Source organism: Acomys russatus, chromosome 6, assembly GCF_903995435.1.
Source record: "Acomys russatus chromosome 6, mAcoRus1.1, whole genome shotgun sequence".
Classification (NCBI taxonomy): Eukaryota; Metazoa; Chordata; class Mammalia; order Rodentia; family Muridae; genus Acomys; species Acomys russatus.
In genome coordinates this window covers 4,787,858-4,811,907 of record NC_067142.1, presented here as the reverse complement: position 1 = coordinate 4,811,907, position 24,050 = coordinate 4,787,858, and the positions used below count along the sequence as shown (strand labels likewise).

Genomic DNA, 24,050 nt, shown 5'->3' with positions numbered 1-24,050 from the left:
GATCTACCCAATGAACAGGACATTCTCCACACTTGAGTGGAGAGCCAGAACTGGTTCTGACATGAGCTCTGGTGCTCCATATTTGACCACTTTCCCATGGTGGAGAGGCCTGGTGGAACTCAGAGAAAGGATAAACAGGATACCAAGATGAGACTTGAGAGGCTGTGAACATATGATGGGGGAGGACGTCCCCCTCAGTCACAGTCATAGGGGAGAAGAATAGGGTGAAAGTGGGAGGGAGGGAGGAATGGGAGGATACAGGTGAAGGATAACACTTGAGATGTAATCTGAATAAATTAAAAAAGAGTACTGTTGCTCTTGCAGAGGACCCAAGTTCAGTTCTCAGTATCCATATGGTAGCTCACAACTGTCCATAACTCAAGTTCCAGTGGTATCCAATGCTTCTTTTGATTTCTGTGGATTCACATACATACATATAAAATAAAATAATAAATGTGTTTAAAAATTGTTAGCAGTAAAAAAAATACCTTGAAAAAAATGTGTATCTTAAAGTCCCATGCAAGTCTTCCCTGAGCATAGGCATTTTTCTCTTTTATCATTATTTATTCACATTCCATCCAGATTGTTATCCCCTTGCTCTTATTTTCCAGTTCCCACCCTCCCTCCCCCTCCCTCCCTCCCTCCCTCCTCCCTCTTCTGCCTTATTTCCCTTCCCTAGACCTCTGATGGAGAGCCTCCTCCCCCACTGTTTGATTACAGTTTCTTAGGTCTCATCAGGGTAGCCTGAGAACGAGTGTTGGGAAGCAAGCACCATGGTTGATTCTGAAACATTTTCCAAGGATCCCAGATTAAGAAATTTATGATCTGTGGGGCAGCTGTGTCTTCGCAGACACTTTGCTTGTATCCCTGTGGGTCTCTGTGCTTTCAGTTTCACACAAAATGACAAATCAGAGAGATCCTTTAACTCCCTGGGACACAAAAGGCACAAGAAGCCTTTGGCCCTCAGCCTTGCTTCAAGTGTGAAGCTCCTGTTGTTCTCTAGGGCTGGATGCTATGTCAACACACTCCACCCCACAGAACATCCTCCTGCAGGTGAGACCCGTTCTCTTGAGAAGGGTGTGACCTCATGTTCGGTGTGGGCTCTGACTGATCTAATGCCTTAATTGTGGAGCACACTCAGTACCAGAGTTTCCAGGATGGAACAATAGTGGCAGAAGTCATGTTCCCACCTCGCCCTGGAGGAGGAGAAGTAGTTTTCAGACAAGGTAAGGGTGGGGTGACAGCTATTTCTGGGAGAGGAAGGCAAGAATGGTGCAAAGGTAATGTGTGTTTGGTAGCATAACAGAGGCCTAGGTGGCCAAATGAACACATGACAGAGAGTACGGGATGGGACTGTGAGATGGTTCTGGAGAACTAAGCCGGCAAACAGTCTTTCCCAGTGGCCAGGGATAGGTATTTATGAAGGGGTACGCCAAGGCAGCTGGGAAACAGATGGAAACAGGCAGCCTCAGCTGGAAATAGAAAGGATGCTGGGAGGCTATTTTGCAGAATAAAGAACACAGAGGCTCAGGCAGAAGAGTGGTGGGAGGGCCTGACACTGGAGGAAAGAATGAAGAAGTAGGAAGAAACAGGACAGACAAAAGCCAAATACTTGACACTCAGTGAAAGGAGAGAATGGGAAAACAGGAGGAGATCTCAATGTCACCTTCTTGATTTTTCAACCAAGTGGCTGAGCAGATGGGGAAATCAGTTGAATTCAGCGTTGGCTGTGTGGTGTTGACTGTATTGACAGTTGTCTAATGCTCCAGATCTAAATTCATGTACTGGCATAGTCTTTCTTTAGAGAAAACAACCAGTAAGATTATGTTATATGAACTTGTGGATTGGAGTACGTATGTGCATGGGTGTGCGTGTGTGTGTGTGTGTGTGTGTGTGTGTGTGTGTGTGTGTGTGTGTGTGTGTGTGCGCGCGCGTGTGTGAGCATGTGTGCGCATGCACATGCTTTGGGTAGGAGAAGTTCAAATCTGTGGAAACAGAATTATGCAATTACATAATACCTAAAATGTCCATTTATTTTGGCGCAGTCTCTTATGTTTCTGCTCACTTACTTGAATTAAACAACTCTGCTGTTACTCATCTTTTTTTTTTTTTGTAACATCTTCCTTTCCAAAGCTACAGGAACTTCCTCCCACCTAACTTTGAAACCACATTCTTATGTGTCCCAAGGAACTGCTTCTGATTGTGTCAGTATTAGAATATTGAGGAAAAAAAAATAAAAGCCTATCGGAATGAGAAACCACTGTCCTTCTTTCTTACCACCACAACACCTGGGAGCATCACTTCCCCTGTTTCTGGGACACCTGGGTGCCTTGGGATGTAAGACCCTGGCTGGGCTGCCTCACTGAGTGAGGTCCTTGTAATCCATTAATATTTTCAGTTGGGAAGATTTCCCCATCACAGGTCAGGATTCTGGACTGGCTTTGCTCTCCATTTGCTTTCCTTCGTCTTCTCTTTTCTCTCTCTTCGTGACAAAGTTCTTATATAATCCACCTAGCTTAAACTTGCTATGTAGCTGAGCATGGCATAAAAACTCTGATTTCCCTACCTCCCTCTTCCAAATGTGAAGATTACAGGTGTTTACCACTATGGCTGGCTTCTGGCCTATTTTTCAGGATGTTAAGGTCTGGGTTGACCCACCTTTCTAAACTTCCAAGTGTCAGGTTTTGAAGCAGAGGAAGTTGTTTGTTTGTTTGTTTGTTTTTCCTTGTGTTTCTCATCCTAGAAAAAGTGCTGCTCCTCTGCTCTACTGTCAGCCAACAGCCATCAAACCTGTTCTGCTGACTTCAGAATATTACTTGCTCTTAAAGGCTGGTCTTTATTGCTTGATATCAAATCTTACCAGTAAGCACAGCCAGTCTCCAGACACTTATCAAATGCTCCAGGTTATATAACACTGATTTTGATCTTCCCTCAATGATGTACAGTTGACAAACATATAATTAAGTAAAGCATGTCACAAAAGGCAATAATTAGAATACTGAACTTTAAGTGGGAGGAGTGGGCTTAAAAGAGATTCAATGAGTTGAGAAAGTTTTATCATGGTAGTAGATTTGCACAGTGTGGTAATTCAGATTCCTATTAATAAATATTTACTGATCAAATACTAAATCAACATGTTCATGTGCATTGCCTTTTCCATTGAGAAATAGAATTACACTTAGACATGCTGTACATGGCAAGGAGAAGGATCATTTCCTTAAACTCCCAAGATTCCCTAAACACTGTGGACTAAATGTTCTTTTATAACATTGTGGCCCCAGGAGCTTGGTATAATTTCTTGTTCAAATGTACATGGAATTTCCAGGGATGCAACTGCACTTTGCTAAGTCCAGATAGTCTGCAGAGCCTTCCTGGACTTAGATTTTGTCTGTCAAGGTCATGGGTTTTCAAAGAATGTTTGTTAGCCTGTTGGGCTGTTTAATTTCCCCTCTCTACAGTTTCTGGGATCTTGGCTTGAATTGATGAAGATTTCTTAAATTTTAGGTAACTTATGGACTCACAATTTGCACCAATGACACAAGGAAGGAGGAGAAACTATCAAAGATGTAGGGCAAGTCTGCAACTTTCACTCCTAACATCACAGACCACAACATGGGCTTCCCGATGAAATACACTACAGACATAGTTCTAGAGGCAGCACAGAGCAGGTTGGGATCATGCATTCTCAATTCAGTGACTTTGGGCAAATTACTTAACATCTTGATTCTCTGCTTCCTAATATGCAAATCTTGGACAATATTGTCTGTCTTTTGTTAAGCATTAAGTGAGGTCAACTAATAAAATACATAGTTTAGTGCCTGGCTTTCAACAAATGCTTCTCCTTTATTCTTCTTCTAAACTGCATGCTGTTTCTGAACTATTCCTGATATAGATAACTTGGAACAAACATCAAGGTTTCAAGAGAGTACTTAAATGAGTTCATTCATTGGAAAGGTTTTATATAGTTATAATGTGTACAATTTTGCCCAAGTTGTAATACTCAGATCATTGAGCACAACTTGACAAAGCTCCTGTTATTGTGACAAAATGGTGACTGTTGCTCTGTCCCATGCAGTGACCATGCACTCACAACACTTCCTATTACTTAAAAGGCTACTTTTGAGGCCTCGGCAATAGTAATGCTATAATTAACACAGATACACCATCTTGTTCTCAAGGCCCTTTGGAATGAAGCTCATACTTCTGCCTAGTTTGTGTGTCATACTGGCAAAGGCTGTTAGTCCTGGAATGCCACACAGGTACAGGACACGTTATATATTTCAACTCAAAAAGCTCAGGGTTGCTCACTTGCAGCTTTTGACTACAAGTTTGACACAATTCTGCCATCCTTTTGCATATGACTGAAAATAGTGTTTTCATATAGCCATATGTCAATCACTGCCTATCAAGGACATGGGTTTTCAAGGATGGTCCAATAAGATAGGAAGTTTTATTTACCTATAGCTTATCAGATCAGCTATTTGGTATTTCTCACTTTTTTTGGCAATGAGAGAAATACAAAGTTCTCATCAAAACCTAAATATTGGGGCTTTGGCAAACATGGGGGAGAAAGCTGATTAAGGGGGTGTCACATGATATCCTGGGCTGGGTGTCCATAGGAGTGGTGGGGGTGTTTCAGGTGGAGGTGTGAACTTCAACAACTTTTCTCTGACTCAATGATTCTGTCTTTCATCCACTCTGTACTCACTGTTAAGAACAGGGTTGTTAAAGATGAAAGAGATTGTCTCCATGGTAGATGCAAATGACTCTTGAAACTCAGCTGGAAAGTTTGCTGAAGAGCTGCTGCCTTTAGTGTGAGTCTGAGAACAGTTCATGCAAATTCTGTCTTCTGAATGATGTTGGACATGAAAGAAGAATGGAAACCGGGAAAGGATGACAGGCAGGAATGGGAGACCCCATCACTGTTCTTGTTTGTTGGGAATGTCTCCAGCTTTTCTAAACCCTCCTAAGCTTGCAAAAACTGATCTTGGGTGTGACAGATCTCCTTGTTACACAAACTTTTGGCATATACTAAGCACTCAGTCTGTGTTTATGAATCAAAAGTTAAGTTCTAATCCTGGGGGGGGGGGTGTATATGATTTGATATAAAGACAGTATTTGAGAATGTCACTTACCTTGTCATCTTTGTACAGTCACTGGGTAATCCAGCCATTGTCCCTTCAATTTTCCTATGAACAAATACAGCACCTCTTCCACTGCCCTGAGTCAGGAATGACAGAATGTCACAGCTGGGAGGATTCACAGCTCCCTTTATCTAAACCCTTAATGCTGAAGATAATGAAAGAGCACGCTAGGAAGCCTTTTGAAAACATGTTAATCTAGGCTTCCTGGTTTCTATGATGAGCAGGTTCTGACCTTCATCATTGCTAATCTAGACCCGAGCTTTTGGAGGCATGCTTTTCAGCAACCTCTTCCCTTCCTCATAGTAAACCTTCCCAACTTTTGTATCGTCATGGCCCAAATAAAACATGTACAAAGATGGAATTATACAAATCTGTGCAGGAGCAAGGGAGGCACACATGTTTGGAATAGTGGATGGGCTTTCTCTTTGCTACTTATTTTTAGCCTTGGAATTAGGTGGCTGTAGTCTGAGCTTTGGTGAAGAAAATATTGACTAAAGGAGGAGAGCCTGAACTCCTTAATGATGGTGTTAGCTTCGAGGGAAAAGATCTGTGAGATGAGATGGTACTGGAGTGCAGACAGGGATTGTTGTGTTTAAACCCTGGAAGCACATTGGCTTGGTGCCCCAGACTTGCCTGCCCATCTTTGTGTCATTGTGTGATTATTAAGTTTAGCTCTTGTTCATTAGGGTCACATACCCAGTGAAGAAAATTTTCATCAATACTTCTTAATTAACATTCCTTCAGCAGCACTCCCAGAATCTAAGTAAAAACAAAACTAATAACAACCATCAAATCAATATTTTTAAAAATATTTTTACTTGAAGATTTACATGTGGATAGCCACATTGATGTGTACTCAAGTTAGAGAACATGGGTTTATTGTAGATGGTCTCATTATGCTGTCTTCCAAGCTACTTCCTGTCTACATGCACAAAAATACCCTAAGAACTTTCTACAAACAAGTGTCATATTTACCTGCACACAAGAGGTAGGCTCTGATGATTTTGACTGTACACTTTGATTCTGAGGTGCCAATCTAATGGAACATGAGAAGACTGAGAAGTTTTTTTGTTTTTCTTGTCAGCACAAAGAACTAGTGTCTAGGAGAAACCCACCAATCAGAGGCCCCAGCGACTTGTACCCACCTGTATTCTAATACGATTAGTCATCAGGACTTGCCTTATGAGTTGCTTTTTTGGTCTTAGTAACAGTTTGCAACAGTGCGTTTGTCTTCATAGCTTCTGGTATAATGACTAGGTAGCAAAGAAGGTGTGTGCCTGGGATCCAGAGCTATTTGGAAATCAAGGTTGCCTAACACATTCAAAACCCATGATGACCAACAAATTTGTTTCATATGGGACACCTTCAGATTTCCCCAGAGCGGAGAGTCCCTCCCTATCTCATAGGAATGAAGCAGTTTTCTTAAACCGCTTTAGAGGAATTTCCAAATTGATTTTAAGAATGAAATCCAAGATTTCCAATTAATAAAGAGAATGATGATTCTAAAAAGTCACAGTTTTACAACTGTTATTGTTACGATGTAAATGAAAATTATTAAAGGGTGCTAAACATCAGAAAAGTTTTAAGGGTATTTATTTATTTAAAATATATCTTTTCAGTGGGAGTGGGGGCTGTCTCTGACTCTTTTGCCTGCCTTTGGGACCCTTTTCCTTCTACTGTGTTGCCTCATCCAGCCTTGATGTGTGACTCTGTTCCTGGTCTCTCTGCAGTTTGTTTTGCTGTGTTTGGTTGGTGTCCCTGAAAGGCATGCTCTCTTCTGAGGGGAGGGTGAAGGGGACAAGGATCTTGGGGGGAACTGGGGAGGTGGCTGACAGGAGGGAGAGAGACTGAGGGGAGGGAAGGGAGGGGGAAACTGTAGACTGGATGTACTCTATGAGAAAAATAAATAATAAGAAAATATGTTTTTAATAATAATTTATGAAATAACAGGGACAATAAACACTTAGAGTCAAATCAGCCATTAGATGATCCACGGCAAGGTGACTAGTCACAGGGGGAAGCGCTGTATAAACACAGCACCAAGTCCCTGTTCTGCGAGGGCACAGGGCTACACATGCGTCATTCTTGCCCTCAGATATACAACCTAGATCTACTTATGCAGAAATAAAAAAACCCAACTAAGGGCATTTTGTTTTACACAGTACCTGGCTGTACCCTGCTCAAAGTCTTGAATCAAGAAAGGTATGGAATCTTTCCTAGATCAGAATACAAAATGACTGCAGAATACAATCCACAGTCCTGGGTTAGATTCTGGTCTGAGCAAGGAGGATTTAAAGGGCATTGGGGGCAACTGAGGAAACTGAAATATGTACTGTGAATTCTATTAAATTTGTCCAGATTTCAATAATTGTGTTATTGTTACGTAATGGAGTTTTATTTTGTTCTTAGGAAATGTACAACATATTTAGGGGTAAAGGAACAATGCCGTAACCTAATTCCCAAACAGGTCCCACACACATGCATACACATCCGTGTGTATTCCAGAGACAATTATAAAGTAAACAACAAAACATCAACAACTGGTAAATCTGTTTATGGTTATATGGTAGCTTAAAAAATATTCCTGAAACACTTGAAGTTAGATCTTGATACAGATTTTAAAAATGAAGCAAAAGTTCTCTCAGAAAAGTACTAAAGAAAAATGGACCCTTGGTTTAAGAAAAATAGAAAGCCTGTATTTGGAAATAAATTACAATACATTTGAAGACCAAGTGAGAGAAATGAGAGAACATTCACAACAAGATCCACAGCTAAAACTTATGTCATCAAAAATATGTTACACCAATAACAAAATACAAGGTAACTCAAATAATCAAAGGTGGCAATGGATTAAAAGGTAATCAAGGAAGCACAAATTAAAACAAGAAGAATTCTATTTTTACCACGTTAGCCAATGTTAGAAGAGCTGAGATTCGGAGAAATTGTCTTTCTAGTAAATTGAAGGGAGTGCTCTTTGTATGTCCAAGAAGGAAGCAAGGGCAGAGAAACACGTCCAGGTCTGCATTCCCTGCCTGCTCCACCCACAGCTGATTGTGAGCTGGCCAGAGGCTGCTGCCCATTGGGCCGAGATAATCACTGGCACTCTCAGAAAGTTCACACGCTGAACACTGCCCGTGTTTCAGAATTATGCACAAACAGTGTTTCATGCACCCCTCAAAACAGTGCTATTTGTAGGTTTCTAGGACCCTCTGGATCCTTCTACTCTGCTATTCTTCCATGCTTCTCTCATCTAGAGTCCCAGTAGGATGTCCTCCCCTCTGTCTCAGTTTTCTGGTAAGTGAAGACTTTCATGGGACATGCCCATTGGGCTAGTATGCAGATATAAGTGAGTATATACCATTTGAGTCTTTCTGCTTCTGGGTTAACTCACTCGTTATGATCATTTCTAGCTCAATCCATCTGTCCCCAAATTTCCTACAAGAAGAACATTATGATAGGCAGATTTGGGCCCAGGGGTCCTGCTCAAACTATGGCTACAGCCAAGGACAATACAGGCCATAAACTTCAAACTCCTACCCAGATCTAGCCAATGGACAGGACATTCTCCACAGTTGACTGGAGAGTGGGATATGACTTTCACACGTACTCTGGTGCCTCATATTTGACCACATTCCCTGGATGGGGAAGGATAGCAGGCTACCAAAAAGAGACTTGATACCCTATGAGCATATAAAGGGAGAGGAAGTCCTCCTCAGGCACAGTCATAGGGGAGGAGAGTAAGGGGAAAATGGGAGGGAGGGGAGAATGGGAGGATACAAGGGATGGGATAACCACTGAGATGTAACAAGAATAAATTAATAAAAAAAAAAAAAAAGAAAAAAACCAATGCAATTTTTCAACTATTCACATTTCATTAGTGTTGCCTCTCAGAAGCAATGGCAATGACAGGAAAATAATCTTACAATTCTCTACTTGGTTCTGGGAACAATGGCTACACATTTAGACAAAAACATGGCTTAAAATCCCTACTGCATGTCAGAGACCTAACTAAATACTTTAACTTTACTCACCACTTTCGTTGGAGCTTTACTATATAGTTCAGAGGAGCCTGGAACTTATGATATAGTCTATGTTTGGCCTCAAAGTCATGATGCTTCTACCTCTGCTTCTGAAGTATTCACTGTGCCTGAGTCCAAAATGAATCCTTTGTCAACTTAAAAAATAAGTGAAAAGTAAAGTCTGGAAGATATAGATGAATGACTATCTGTTTTCCAGAGAAAGCTGATTAATATAAAATAATGAAAGAAATAACCAGAGAAAAGATAAATTTACTACCATAAGTATTTAAGTTTGTCAGAATCAATGAACACATTCATGTGACACACTCATTGCCACATGACTGTTGGGCTCAATTTGGACCCTGTTAATGACCTGGTGTGCAGAGATTGGCAGGTTCACACCTGCGTTCTCCATCTCTCTCCAACACACCACATGTGTCCTCCAGGGAAGAGAAATCATTGAGGTTCCATGTACCTGTTACCACCTTATGAATTCTGCTTTCTTTTTTAACTGACTGAGTAAATAAAAGGATAATACACAGGGTGACCAGAGGAAAATAATAGAAAGGCTCGTGAGGCTTGCTGCTTGTCTGACAACACCATGCGGTTTTAATGATAGAGCTACAGCATGTAATGCTTGCTGACTGACATCTACACCCACATTTCTAGGCTCACCAGGAAAGTGGCTGCATTGTAACAGTGCTCAGAGAATTGCTACTGGACACCTGGGAGAGTAAAATAAACCAAAGAGTTTTGCTTTTTCCAAGAGGTCAATTACAAATGACCAAAATTATAACATCATTTGAAGTAAATATCATATAGAAAGCTTCTTGGCGTGAATAAAAACTCATGCAGAATGGTAACAGTTATCAATTTATATTTAGCAAGTAAAATGTAGCAATGTTTTATTGATATTTTAAATGGCAAGTTTATTTTACATTTAGATATGAGATTGAGAGCACGAGGGAACAACACATTTGGGTGAATGGAAAGGGAACAGGGGCACTGCGATGGACTGAGAATTCATTGATATCGTCCTACTATAAACTGAAATTACATGACTAACTCTGGGTCTGTGTTTTTAACTCCCAGAAGCAGCACTGTAGCATATACTCAACGGTTATCTGTTTACTTATAATTGAAGATAAAAGTAACGTGAAGTCATACACAGTGCTGCCCACCTATAATCCCAGCTGAGGCAGGAAAATAATCAGCTCAATGAGTTCGAGGATACTCTCAAACAAAGAAACAAACAAACAAACAATCAAACATGGAAATAAAATGTCCACATGGATGCCCTTCAGGCATTTGGACAGTTAATGGAAGTTTGAATCTTCTGCAAGCAAAATATCCGAAAATTTTTGAAGGAAATGGATTTATTAAGATATAATTATTATAATTGAAAATTCACTTTGATGTGTATAATGCCTTTTTAGAGGTGTGCAAACATAACTATAGTTAAGCTTTAGAACTTATATCACCCTCCGAAAGACTCAGTATGGATTCACAGTCCCCACTGTATCCCCTTAATCCTGGAAACACCAAGATATTATATTTCTCTTTGGTTTTGCCTATGCTGGACATTTATTCCCCTGGGTGTGTGTGTATGTATGTATGTATGTATGTATGTATGTATGTATGTATACATATATATTATATATCCTTTTTGTGACTTGATTCTTTTTTTTAGCACCGTGTTTTCATGTTTTTTTCCATTCTTTTACTGAGTACAATGTTTTCATGGCTCATCTCATCTATGTCTTATATGGCTACCTTATATTTTTAAAGCTGAGTAATATTCCATTGTACAAATAGAACACATTTTTTTTTGAAATTGCAAGTTTCATTTTCAGTTAAAAATTTGTGCCCAGAGTACAGAAATAACTCCTACAGCAACCCGTTCAAAAATGGGGATACTAGTTGCAGTAAGAATCTCTCCTTCCCAGATCTAGCCAATGGTCAGAATATTCTCCACAGTTGAGTGGAGAGTGGAATATGACTTTCTCATGTACTCTGGTGCCTCACATTTGACCATGTCCCCTGGAGGGGGAGACCTGGTGGCACTCAGAGGAAGGACAGCAGGTAGCCAAGAAGAGACTTGATACCCTATGAGAATATATAGGGGGAGGTAATCCCCCTCAGGAACAGTTATAGGGGAGGGGAATAATGGGAAAATGGGGGGGGGGAGGAATGGGAGGATACAAGGGATGGGATAAACATTGAGATGTAACAAGAATAAATTAATAAAAAAAACTGAAAAAAAAAAAAAAGAATCTCTCTAAAGGAAAGATGGAAGTAACTAATAGCTACATTTAAAATGTCTGCCTCACTTTCTGTGAGGGGAATACATGTCAAAACCACAATGAGATATCACTATATACTGCCAAGACGGCTAGAAACAAAAGGAACACTGACGTGTGTTGGCGAGATCTAACACTGTGGGGCTGCTGGAGCCCATATGCACAGCTACTGGGACTTAAAAAACAGTGTGACCACTTTCTTCAAGTTCTAAATATAGAGTTCCTGTAAGACCCAACAATTTTTCTTCAGGTACATACTTAAGAGAAATGAAAGGATATAGCAACAATTAAAAAAAAAAAACACGTATGTATGAGCATTCATAGCAGTATTACTGGCAATAGCAAGAAAGTAGAAATAACCAAAATGTCCATCAACTGGGACATACATAAGAAAAATGTGGGCCATCTTTTCAATTTCTTGATATTGTCTTCTATAGAAAAAAAATTTTTAAATTTTGATGAGGTCCGGTTATCTTTCAGTTTTATATCATATTTAACAAACCACAACACCCATCCATGAACCATATAGATTTAGCTTTATATTTTCTTTTCAAAAAAGACTTATTTATTTATTATTATTATGTATACAGAGCTCTGCCTGCATGTACATCTGCAGGCTGGAAGAGGGTATCAGATCACATTATAGATGGTTGTGAGCCACCATGTGGTTGCTGGGAATTGAACTCATGATGCCTCAGAAGTTGAGAGCACTGATTGTTCTTCCAGAGGTCATGAGTTCATTTCCTAGCTTTATATTTTCTTTAGAGATATTTTACATTTAAATTTTTGTTCTTTGGGGGCTGGAAAAGTGGCCTGGTGGAAACAGAGCATGTGGCCAAGACTAACCACCTGAATTTGACTCTCCACGAACCCCATGATAGAAGAAGATGACTGATTCCCGTGATTGCATTGTGTCTTCTACACACACATATGGCACATATGTGCCTACAGATTGCTTGTGTATTTGATTTTGAGTTAGTTTCTGTGCATGATGCCAGGTAGGAGGCACCTCTATTGTTTAGCATGTGTAATAAAGACAGCAAGTTATGGGCATCTGGCTAGGAAGAGAATTAAGAATCCAGTAGCAAATCCTTGCAGTTAAGGCCAATTGTTTTTAACAAGGGTGCTCAGACAATTCCATAGGGGAAGAGAGTAGCTTTCTAACAAAAAGATTTGGGACAGTAGTTATGAATTTTATTGGTCTTAAGAATAAACAAATTACTTTTTTAGAAGGTTCAACTCTGTTTATTTAGAAATGGGGGCAGCATTCTTTCTTTTTTTCTTATTAAATATTTTTATTTTTTACATATACATTTACATTATTACACATATATACAATAAACTACATACAGCAAGAAAAGCCATGTAACAATCAGGAATTATATAAATATTACATTCATAGTGCTTTGGCTATTTGTATTTGGCAGCCATGAAGAAAACACCTTTCTTATCTTGGTGCTTCTAAAATTCTGAATGTAAATCAGTGTCTCTCATATCTCATTATTATCATTTTAAAATATCTATCTAGACCTAAAAACATCTTAACCCTTAAACAATTAAGTTTAATTGTAAAACTAAACTACCTCAAGACCCAGTCATATCCTCCTGGGCATGTACCTGAAAGATGCTCCACTATACAGTAAGGATATTTGCTCAACTATGTTCATAGCAGCTTTAGTTGTAATAGCCAGAATCTGGAAAGAATCTAGGTGTCCCTCAACTGAAGAATGGATAAAGAAACTGTGGTACATTTGCACAATGGAATACCACTCAGTTATTACAAACAAAGAAATCTTGAAGGTTCAACTTCTTATTTTATTTTTTTAATTGAAGAAAGCATACAATATATTCAATATATTACAATAAAGCGTTTCCTCTCTTTCAACTTCTCACAGATGCTCCTTACATCCCTACCCATCCAACTTTTCTCATTCTCTGTCTTTAAACAAAACAATCAAGCAAGCAAACAAATAAAAACAACCAATAAAACAAACATGAAAAACCCACAATAAACTGGTCTCTCTTCCTCTTTTTCTCATCTCACACTTCCACAAAATAAAACCTCATACAAACACAAAATTGAAAACTATAATATATATGAAAAAGACCAATTAAGAAAAAAATGCCCCCACAAAAGCAACATGAGATAAAAAGTCTACAGAAATACCATTGAGATTGAGTTTGTTTTCTGTGGCCATCTACTGCTGGGTATGTGGCCTTTCCTGAAGTGTGGTTAATATACCCAATGATACTCCATTAGAGAAAATTGATTTTTCCTTTGCAAGTGGGTATCAGTTGCAGGTAGATTCTTGTATAGGGTGAGAGTCTGTGCTTACTTCCCCTTCCAGCATTGGGACCCAACCTGGTTTGAACCTGTGCAGCTTTGTGTGTATTCCCACAGTACCAGTGAGTCACATGTGCATCAGCCCTCTTGTATCTGGGGGACACTGAGTCATCCCTTCCCATGAATGCTTACAGTCTTTCCAGCTTTTTCTTTGCATTGCTACTTGAGTACTGAAGGAGGAGTTAGATAAAGACATCTCATTTAGGTCCAAATGCTCCAAGGTCTCTCACTGTCTCCATATTGTCTGGTTGTGGGTCTCTGTGCCAGTTTCTATCCATTAGAACAAGCTTTCTGATGATGGCTGAGCAAAGCACTGATCTATGGGGTAGCTGAATTTCATGAGGAATTATTTTAATGCTATTTTTCTTTAACAGGACCGTTGTATTTGGTCTTCTTCTATGCCAGTGACCTATGCATTCTCATATTCTTGGGCACCAGAGCAGTATCAAACATAGGTTCTACATCATGGAGTGGGCCTTAAATCCAATCTGATCATGGCTGCTTACTCTCAGGCAGATCATCTTTCTAGATCACAGGGTTTGTAGCTGGGTTGATGCTTGCTTTTCTGCTCTGATAGCATGCAAAGTACATTCTAGTATTCTGAACACTAGTCAATAGGTGAGAAGTCTCTATTTAGGCAGTAGTTCAACTTCTCTGTGTTCAGTCAGTTATGTAGGAGCTGTCTTCAGCAATAGGGCTTTGCCCTCAATTTGTGGAGAACAACCGATAGCCTTGGGAATAGCCTGAGATGTTTGGGAGTTGCCATGAGGCCCTTTTGACCAATGACTCAACAAGATATAACCCATTACTATTCCTGGAGGTTTCACTTGGTGATGAAAGATATATAGTTGAAACATTGTCCCCAATTATTTGTTTGCTTTGTTTAGATTTCACACACATATTTTAGGAAGCTTCTACAGTAGCAGGTTTCCATATGACTCTCAAATGGTCCCCAGTGTTAGCTGTTCCTTCCCATGTTCCCTGTGTTCCTTCTGTCTTCCATCTCTCTCCACATTTAACCATCCCATTCTAGCCTCCCATGACTAGCCATAACTATATAGTTAATTTTCCTCACTTTTGAGTTCCATCCCTTCGCACTAGCCTCTTACTAGGTAGCTAATCTCTGTGGTAGTACAGATTGTAAAGGTATACATACCAAATGCTGATGCCCACATATAAGAGAAACCATGTAACTTTTTTTTGAGAGGGGTTTACCTTATTTAGGATTTTTTTTGTAGATTTATCAACTACCTAAGAATTCCTACTTTTAAAAATAATAACTTTACATTATTGAGTCATAGAAATAACAAGATGATGTGATAAATAAATGAATGAGAGGAGAATTAATAGTCTGGATTTATTTTTGACTAATAAGTAAATGTCTACTTGGCATGGAGGAGCTCTAGGAATATGAAGAAAAAGCTGTGAGAGACAAAGAAATATGAGCCCAAAGGTGAACAGCACCAAGACTGTTGAAGTATATGAAAGGCACCCTTAGCACATTAGTAACTCTAATAAGTTTAACTCAGTGTGCCACAGAGGGAGAAGAGGGGAAAGCAGAAGGGGAACTCCTTGAGAGGGAGGAAGATGAGAAAGGAGGATGAGGGAGGGGGATGGGGTAAGTGTAAAAAATCAATTATGTAAATATATGAAACTGTTAAGCAACAAAAGTTATCTTTTGTTCAGAGACATTTAAAATACACTATTTAAAATACACTATTACTTAAGAGGACTAATATTAAAATTCTGACCCATAATAATCAAGAACTCTAGAGAAAAGAAACAAAGTTTCAAAAATAGGGACTCTACAAAAGACTTGGCTGAACATCAGATGGTCCCTGCACACTGGGGAAAAGGCAGTTTCTAGAATCCGAACTGAATGATGTGAAACAGTTAGGCTGGTACACACTCACAGAACACATGCAGAGACATGAGAAGGTCACAGTTTGCCTTGAAGGAAGTGGTGCATCACCAGCAACTGTGTGTGTGTGTGTGTGTGTGTGTGTGTGTGTGTGTGTGTGTGTGCGCATGTGCCTGCGCTCATGTGAGCTATGACTTGCACGAGTGGTCAGAGGACAACTTGTGCAGTCAGCTGTCTTCTAACATGTGGGCTCAAGGAATTAAAACTCAGGTCAGTAGGCTTGGAGGCAAGTGCTTTCATCAGTAGAGCCATGTACCTGGTCCCCAAGTTCATTTTGTAGTGACTTTTTTCCCTTAATTTTTGAACAGAGAATAAAATCCACATTGACTCTGTCAAGGCAACTGTCCATGGATTTCATTACAGCATGGGAAACAAACTGGATAGATGTGGCTTTTCTTGGCTGGTTTGTCACCAATTTCATTTATGGCCTTTCTTGCACCATTAAATTCTGCTGTTTGTTTCTTGTTTGGCCATGCCCACATCTGGAGGTAATGTGTCTGAGGTGGCGCGTTATATATTTACTTTGCCCTCTGATTTGATGAAGCTAGAAGAGCCCACGAGTTTGTATGGCGTCACAATTCAGTGACACAGGGTGTTCCGTGACCATAATGACTCAGGAGCTTCTTCCCAAAGTCCTGATGTCTCTTGACTTTAGGTGTAATTACTGGACAGAACGAGCTTGCATGTGATCAGTCCCCCCTTCTGGGTTTTTATGCATAACCATAGGGCCTTCGTTTTACTGATGCTTTGAGCAAAGCAGTCCTCAAATGTCCACGTTAACTGGATTCATTTTCATAGAGTGGGATTGTTCTGGTCAATATTTAAACTGTCCATCTGTCTGACTCTCTATGAGAACAGGGGACACACACTGCTCAATCTCTAGGGCCATTTCTCCTCTCCAATCAATGATCTGAGCCTTTTCCAGGATCCAGGGATCCTCAGCAGCAACTACAGCTGTGTTCCTTCTGTGTTCACTCTGAGCAGAGTTCATGAAATGAAAGGCAAATGTGCTGCTCGCCTTCTTCTCTGAGGTCTCACATTTGCCAGCCAAGGACAATACAGGTGGTAAACTTTAAGCCCCTACCCAGATCTAGCCAATGGTCAGAACATTCTCCACAGTTGAGTGGAGAGTGGGATATGACTTTCTCACATACTCTGGTGCCTCACATTTGACCATGTCCCCTGGAGGGGGAGACCTGGTGGCACTCAGAGGAAGGACAGCAGGTTGCCAAGAAGAGACTTGATACCCTATGAGCATATACAGGGGGAGGTAATCCCTCTCAGGAACAGTCATAGGGAAGGGGATTAATGGGAAAATAGGAGGGAGGAAAGAATGGGAGGATACAAGGGATGGGATAACCATTGAGATGTAACAAGAATAAATTAATAAGAAAAATAAGTAGGAAAAAAATGAAAGGCAAATGTATCTCTTATTCCTGTGTAGTTTCTAGAAAGCCTGCAAATTATCTTAAAGATAAATTTATATGGTAAAGTCTACCAACAAGTCTGTCCAAACATGAGCTCAACAAGGATGACACGAATGACCATGTCAAAGTGGAGACGCTCATGAGGCCTCAAACTTGCACAACGAACTACAGGCAACAAAAGAGTGCTGGGAGCGTGTGACAGTTTCCTCAGGGAGCAGCATACCAATTGGTTAGCCAGAACCAAATGGTGAGCCCCCAAAGCATATGTACAAGTAACATTATACAGACTGAGCAGGTTATATTTAGGAAAACATATATGTGGACGGACACATATGCATATATAGTAGCCGTTAGTGAAAAATGGGTCCATGGATTTGAAAGTCAGCTAGGAGGGGTATGTGGGAAGGTTTGAAGGGAGGAAAGGGAAGGGTGAAGTGATATAATTATATTATAGTATAAAAATAAAATAAAAATGATAAAAGTAAAGTGAAAAGCATTATAAGTTAATAAGACACTAAACTTGAAAAATGAAAACTTGTCTTATTCAATTATGTTTGTAGGCTATTTTGTAATTTTTGATATTTTTTCCTTTTGAACAACTAAGAAAAATAATTAATCTATGTTCAAAAAAGTATTTTTAACACTAAAACCCCCATAAAACTCCAAAACCCAGTATATTTAAAACATAAAACTATACTATGCACAAAGACTCACAAAGGCTCCAGCCTCCAATGAGGCTACCTAAGTCTTAGGAAGCGCCATGTGTCACCATGTCTCGTACTCTTGCCTCCACAAGGTGTGAAAGGAGGGCTCTTGGATGTGGGGGAACAGAGGATAGTGGGAGAGATCTGCTGTCTGTCCTTCCATCATTTTCCCTTCACTGCCCAGGCACCCTCCTCTTTCTACTTGCAAATGAAAGACCATCAAAATCCTGCCATTCTTTTTGGGTCTTTACATTGATGTCTGGAGTAGAGTTTTAAAAAAATGAGTTATGTTCTTCAGCACTTGAAATGACTGAAGTTGGGGGTGACCACTCTCCCAGAAGCCCCCAAGTTGGAGCGGATAGACAGGTGGACATGAGCAGGGATGACATGCTGTATGGACTAGCTCCCATGTGCGGGTCATCCCAGCTCACACTTAGTGCACTGCCAGAAGCAGACATAGTACATATTTGAGGTATGTTCTTCCCAGGTGTTTAAATAGTCCATCTTCCAGAAGAAACCAGGGCTTGTGCCTCAGAGAAGATCAGCACAAGGATGTGGGGAATTGCAATCCTGTCAGAGTCACAGGGAGGCTCCAAGTTGTCTTTGTTCCCTAAAGAATACTCAGAAAATTAGGTGGTTACACCCTGTCCCCACCCCATGGTGACAGAGTAGTGTGAAGGACTCTTACAACCTGATTTGAAGGAAGCATAGAATATCTAAATAGTTTCTTGTCTACTTTTGTAGAGAAATGATTTATGTTACAGGAGTTATAAGAATCATTTTCCCTCTTCTGTTGGGGCTTATCCTTTAGGAGTCAGGATGGTTGCATCTCAGTTTTAGGGAGAAAAAACTGGCTTAAACATGTCAGCAGAACAGCATACTTTCTTATATATTGATGATGGGGTTTCCCTGCAGTACAATTTGCTGAAGTGTTCTGGCTTAAAAATGCGCAGGAAGTGTGTTCAGGAACTCACCATGCATGCATCAATGCAGAGAGAGGAGAGGAGAGCAATTGAGATTCAGATCAGGAGGCTAAACATAAAAGATTTAAAGGGAATTATTCATGTAAATTTGGAAGCCATGTTAATGTTAAATTAAGAACTGGATGAGCAATTTATAACTAACTCTTCTAAACAGAATTTCAAGATATGGGGAAATGTTTATATTGAAGTATTAAATAAAAAGGACATAAATCACAAATGTAGTCTGAACTCAACTATGTAAAAGCATACAGTGAAGAGAAAATTATGGATTTTCTGGACTTATAAATTACCTTTATTTTCTTCACCATTAAGCAATTTAAATAACATTATTTATTAAAAACTCATTGTACTATCCTCTATTATTTTTTACTGTCTCCTTATTTGAAATTTTGTGGCTGGTCATACTATTATTCTATGAATTAAGCCTGTTTCACAGCAGTTTGTATTTAATTGGCAACTGATGTACTAACTGAAGTATTTCCAGATCTCACCTTCTCTGGTTATAGGCACCTGTGGGTTTTTCCCCCTGTCTTAGAGGATAGAGTGGCCCCTGATGATCACCTGCACTGTACTGTCCTCAGACTGGGAAAAGGGCTTTCTGTCAAAATCCAATGATATAACTTGATTTCCATTCTATAAATTGAACCCAAAATGACCTCAAACATCTTGAAGCCTCTCCAAGGACGTGCTATTATCCCGAACAAAATATGATCTGTGCTTGAAAAAGAGCCAATGTTTTATGTGAATCGTGCAGGAGAGTTACTTCATCTGTGTGGCCTTACTGACAAGGAGGAGAGACCAGTGAAAGAGGGAGTCACTGCTAGAGCTATGTGCTGGGCTGGGACAGAGAGGCAAAGAACAGAGGAGATGGTGAAGAAAGAGTTGAAGAAAAGGAACTGGGGCAAGAAAGAAAGGAAGGGGGGTTGCCCATTGTTTATGTTCTGTTTGAGATGCTGGAAGGAAAAATATTAACTGATGAAGATGGTTAAGGAATTGCCCTAGCAACTGTGGCTCTGTGCTCATGGCTGAGTTAGCAACAGGAACACTGAGAAGTTGACAGTGAAAGAGGAAAAGAGTTATGGCTTTCCACTTGGCTTAGGGCCATACAGGTCCCTCTCTACCCAGATCATTTGTTGCTGCAATGGCACAGGCTGTGTGGAAAACTTAGATTTGGTGTGTTCTGTGTGTAGATTATAAACTTGAAATGTAGCACTATGCTCAAATGGCCATATAAAGTGCTTAGAGAGAACAAAGAGCAGAGAGTCCAAGCTCTGGTCTCTTTAGCAGCTGAATCATTAAAGGCTCCAGCCCCTAATCTATGGCTTTCTGGAAATAAGCAGGCTGTGTGCCAGCTTGAAAAAAATCTGATTCATGATCATTATTTCAAAGTCACAGAATTGCTTGCTCAACGCCTCCTTACCAGTCTCTGTAGGCTGTAGACGTTGGCTGTTCCTACCTCGAGGTATTGAATTGACTCCATCAGGCCACAGACTTTAGCTGGAGACAGACCTCACCAGCTCGCAGGTATGTTCTAAGAGGTAGCCAAGTGACTACAGGTAGTGATGCCTCTTCAGGTAGTTGTTTGGCATGTAAACCATATGTGTTGTAGACATGTGCTCTGGGGGAGTCATGGAAAACAGGTAGGTATTCAACTGCAACCCATTCTGGTACTTTCTAGCATCATGACTAAACTGTTCTGAGGTCTAATTTTTTCTCAAGTCATGTTGAGTTAGTGGGGTCTTCTCCAAGTTACTGGAAATATGAACGAAACAGTGGCTGTGGAAAGCACTACTACTTATAAGATTTTTTTTTCATTTTTTGTTTGTTTGAGACAGGACTTCTCTGTCTCTTGATGTCCTGGAACTTGATCTGTAGACCAGAATAGTCTGGAAATAATAGAAATCTGCCTGCCTCTTCCTCCTTAGTGCTAGGATTAAAGGCCTTTGACACCAATGCCTGGCTTGTATAAGATCTTAAACTGATGTTTTCATATCTGAGTGCAGGTGATCTAGTCTGTACTATAGAGGTCTATTGTGCAAATGCCATGAGTACAAGGACAATGACATTTTCATTCTTCGTGTACCCAGTGACTGACACCCCAATTGTCATTGATAACTGCTTGTTCAGTAAGTCAATGTCTGAGCTATTATTTTACAGAAGTCCTGAAAGTTTTAAATTATGCATTTTTTTGGGGGGGAGGGGGCCGGGTTTTGGAGACAGGGTTTCTCTGTGTTATCTTAGCTGTCTTACCCTCGCTTTGTAGACCAGGCTGACCTTGAACTCACAGCGATACACCTGCCTCTGCCTCCCGAGTGCTGGGATTAAAGGCATGCTTGTATTTTTAAACTATGTGTATGCGTGTAGGTTTGTGGACATGAGTCAGGTGGCCCTGGAGGTCAGCGACATTGGAACTCATGAAGCTGGAGTCACAGGCAATTATAAGCTGCCTGACATGGGCACTAGGAACTGAACTCAGGTCCTCTGCTAGAATAAGTGCTCTTAACCACCCCCTCTCCAGCCCCAGGCACACTTTTATGGAAAGAAATGGTGTTTCCTCTCAGTGTGCTATCTGTCTAATCATGTGGGGATCGGCTGCATATATAAGGCTATAAACACTTCACTGGCTTCATAGTTATGATGGATCATCACTTAAAGCAGGAGTCAACAAACTTAATGGTCAAGGTCTGAGTGGCAAAGCTTGGCTTTGAAGACACGTGGTTCCTTTGCAGCTACCTCAGATCATACATCTGGATGGGTGCTGTGCTTTCTCATAACTCATAACCCTCCCCCCTTTTAATAAAATGGGCAATCGGCTGAATTTACCAGGGGTTAATCTTTGTCAACACTGATGATGGAATGAAGCCTTGCTTTAAAATTTTACAGCGGAATAAATATATTTCATAAAGACAGATTTCTATTTGTTTACAGGTGAGAAGACTCACATTCAAAAGGTACTTGTTCAAGGTCCCAGATAGTAAAATTCAGGCTGAGTTGGGTCCTGAGCCCCATGAGCTCTGCTCCTAAGGTCCTTTGTCTTCTCCCGTGCTCTGCTATTTGGCTGTCTTTGCCTCTACCCCTCAGTCAGATGGGGCAGGAAGTAGGAACTATTTCCAAACTTAGATGACTTAGTTTATACTCTGAGAGAACCAAAGGCTTTTATGGGAAGAGAAATTGGTATTTTGTTTGTCTATCTTTCCTCTCTTTCTTTCTTTCTTTCTTTCTTTCTTTCTTTCTTTCTTTCTTTTTGAGACAGGACCACTATGTAGCCTTAGCTGTATTCAAACTCACAGAGATCCACGTGCTTCTGCCTCCAGGATGCTGAAATTAAAGATGTGCATCTCCATGCCTAGCAAATTGGTATTTTTAAGGCCAATTTTAGATTGGTGTCTCCATATTTTGTTTTCTCAGCATTGAGGTACAGATTTAGATGTGAAACTTATTCTTAACAATATCTTGAATATACTGCTGTCACCAATAGGATATTTTTTTAAAACACATTTTTATTGAAAAATAAAATAATTCGTATTACATCTCATTTTCTATCCCATCCCATGCATCCTCCCATTCTTCCCTCCCTCCCACTTTCACCCCAATCCCCCTTCCCTATGACTGTGACCGAGGGGGACCTCCTTTCCATGAATATGGTGCTAGGGTATCAAGTCTCTTCTTGGTAGTCTGCTATCCTTCCTCTGAGTGCCACTGGGTCTCCCCAACAAAGGGACATAGCCAAATATGGGGCACCAGAGATAGTGTGAAAGTCAGTCCCCAGTCTCCACATAACTGTGGAGAATGTTCTGTCCCTTGGCTAGATCTGGCCAATAGGACACTTTTAACCGTGGTGCTTTGTGTCAGCAGCTGGCAAGGGCTTTGTTTGGTGAATCATAATGGTGTCCTTGAATTTTTAATTCCAGGTAGAAAAGGTCTAATTAGTCATTAAAAGGTTAATTGATTGGCTTATAACTCAGGATGAGTTGTAACATACCTGGAAGGAATCTATACTTGATGAAGCAGGCACTATTTTTTATGGAGTGGTGACAGATTTTTTTTTTTGTCTGTTTCTTTTTACCTTGCCTTCTATAGGATAGTCAGTCTGGTTGACCACCAAAATTGCTTCAGATTCCTTGATCACTTGACAATGAATATGTGTTTTCTCTAGATGCACTTACAAAATTCTGAAAAACCAAGGTTATGGTTAGAAAAGGATCAAAAATATAATATGTGTTTTAATATCATTAATTCCTCTGTGTTTAAGGTCACCAACATTAAGGACAGGCTTGTTTCAGCTGCTCAGATGAGACTTACATGTGACAAGAAGGATGCTGTCACAGACGTCTCACAACACTCAGCTTTCCTCATTGGTGGTAATGCATCAAGTGACTTCAGCATGCAGCTGCGTCTTGTTGCTCATTCTGCCGTCACTGTTGGCACCATTACACCACCCTGAGTCTTTAGGCTTATTTGCAGTCACATTTTTTTGGCTGGTTTTTTTTTTTTTTAGGAGGATAAGTAGATGTAATCCTAGATTAAAGATAATCAAATGAGATGGAATCTGCTGAGGTGCCTGAAATCTCAGGGCAATATCAACGGCCAATAATAACAAAAGGGAAATCACAAATCCATGGGAATAGGTAAGAAGCTTCCTTGTCCTAAGGTTAAAGAGTGATCTTTGTAAAAGACTGCAGTGGCAAACACCCACACAGGAGCCAATGGTCGGCTAGCATGAGGCAGTTTATTAAATCACATGGTAAAATTTCCATCTTCCTGAAAATCATTACCAATACTTATATGGGGTTTGGAATTGTAGAGAAAGAAACAGATTCACATTTCAAGTGATCAAGGATGTGAGAATATTAATAGGAAACATGTTTTCTCTTGTTACTGTTGAGACTGGAGAAAGCCTCTCACTGCTTAGACACTAATTCCAACTGATTGACAGCTTATGTTGTAAAGACAGCTGTAGTTTGCTTCATTTGTGAACAAGATGAATAAGTAGCTTATATTCTATATAATAGCAATATCATTTAAAAACAGTTCATTTGGATTGACAAGTGCCTTTGTAGCTCATATTTGTGATATGATGCTCAGACAATATTGTTGCCTGACAAGATGTTAATAATAGAAGATGTAAGAGCCTGAAAGAGAGAGAGAGAGAGAGAGAGAGAGAGAGAGAGAGAGAGAGAGAGAGAGAGAGAGAGAGAGAGAGAGAGA

The 24,050-nt window shown here is 40.1% G+C and overlaps 1 protein-coding gene across 1 annotated transcript in view; it reads left to right on the top strand.

The window, feature by feature from the left end:
- The first annotated feature begins 1,096 nt into the window (after positions 1–1,096).
- The window catches only part of Serpinb12 (serpin family B member 12), a 45,365-nt gene continuing 22,411 nt past the window's right edge, over positions 1,097–24,050 (top strand). The window contains exon 1 of the mRNA XM_051147206.1: positions 1,097–1,226. Coding sequence (XP_051003163.1) covers positions 1,181–1,226 — 46 coding nt within the window. The 5' untranslated portion in view covers positions 1,097–1,180. The remainder of the gene's footprint in view (positions 1,227–24,050) is intronic.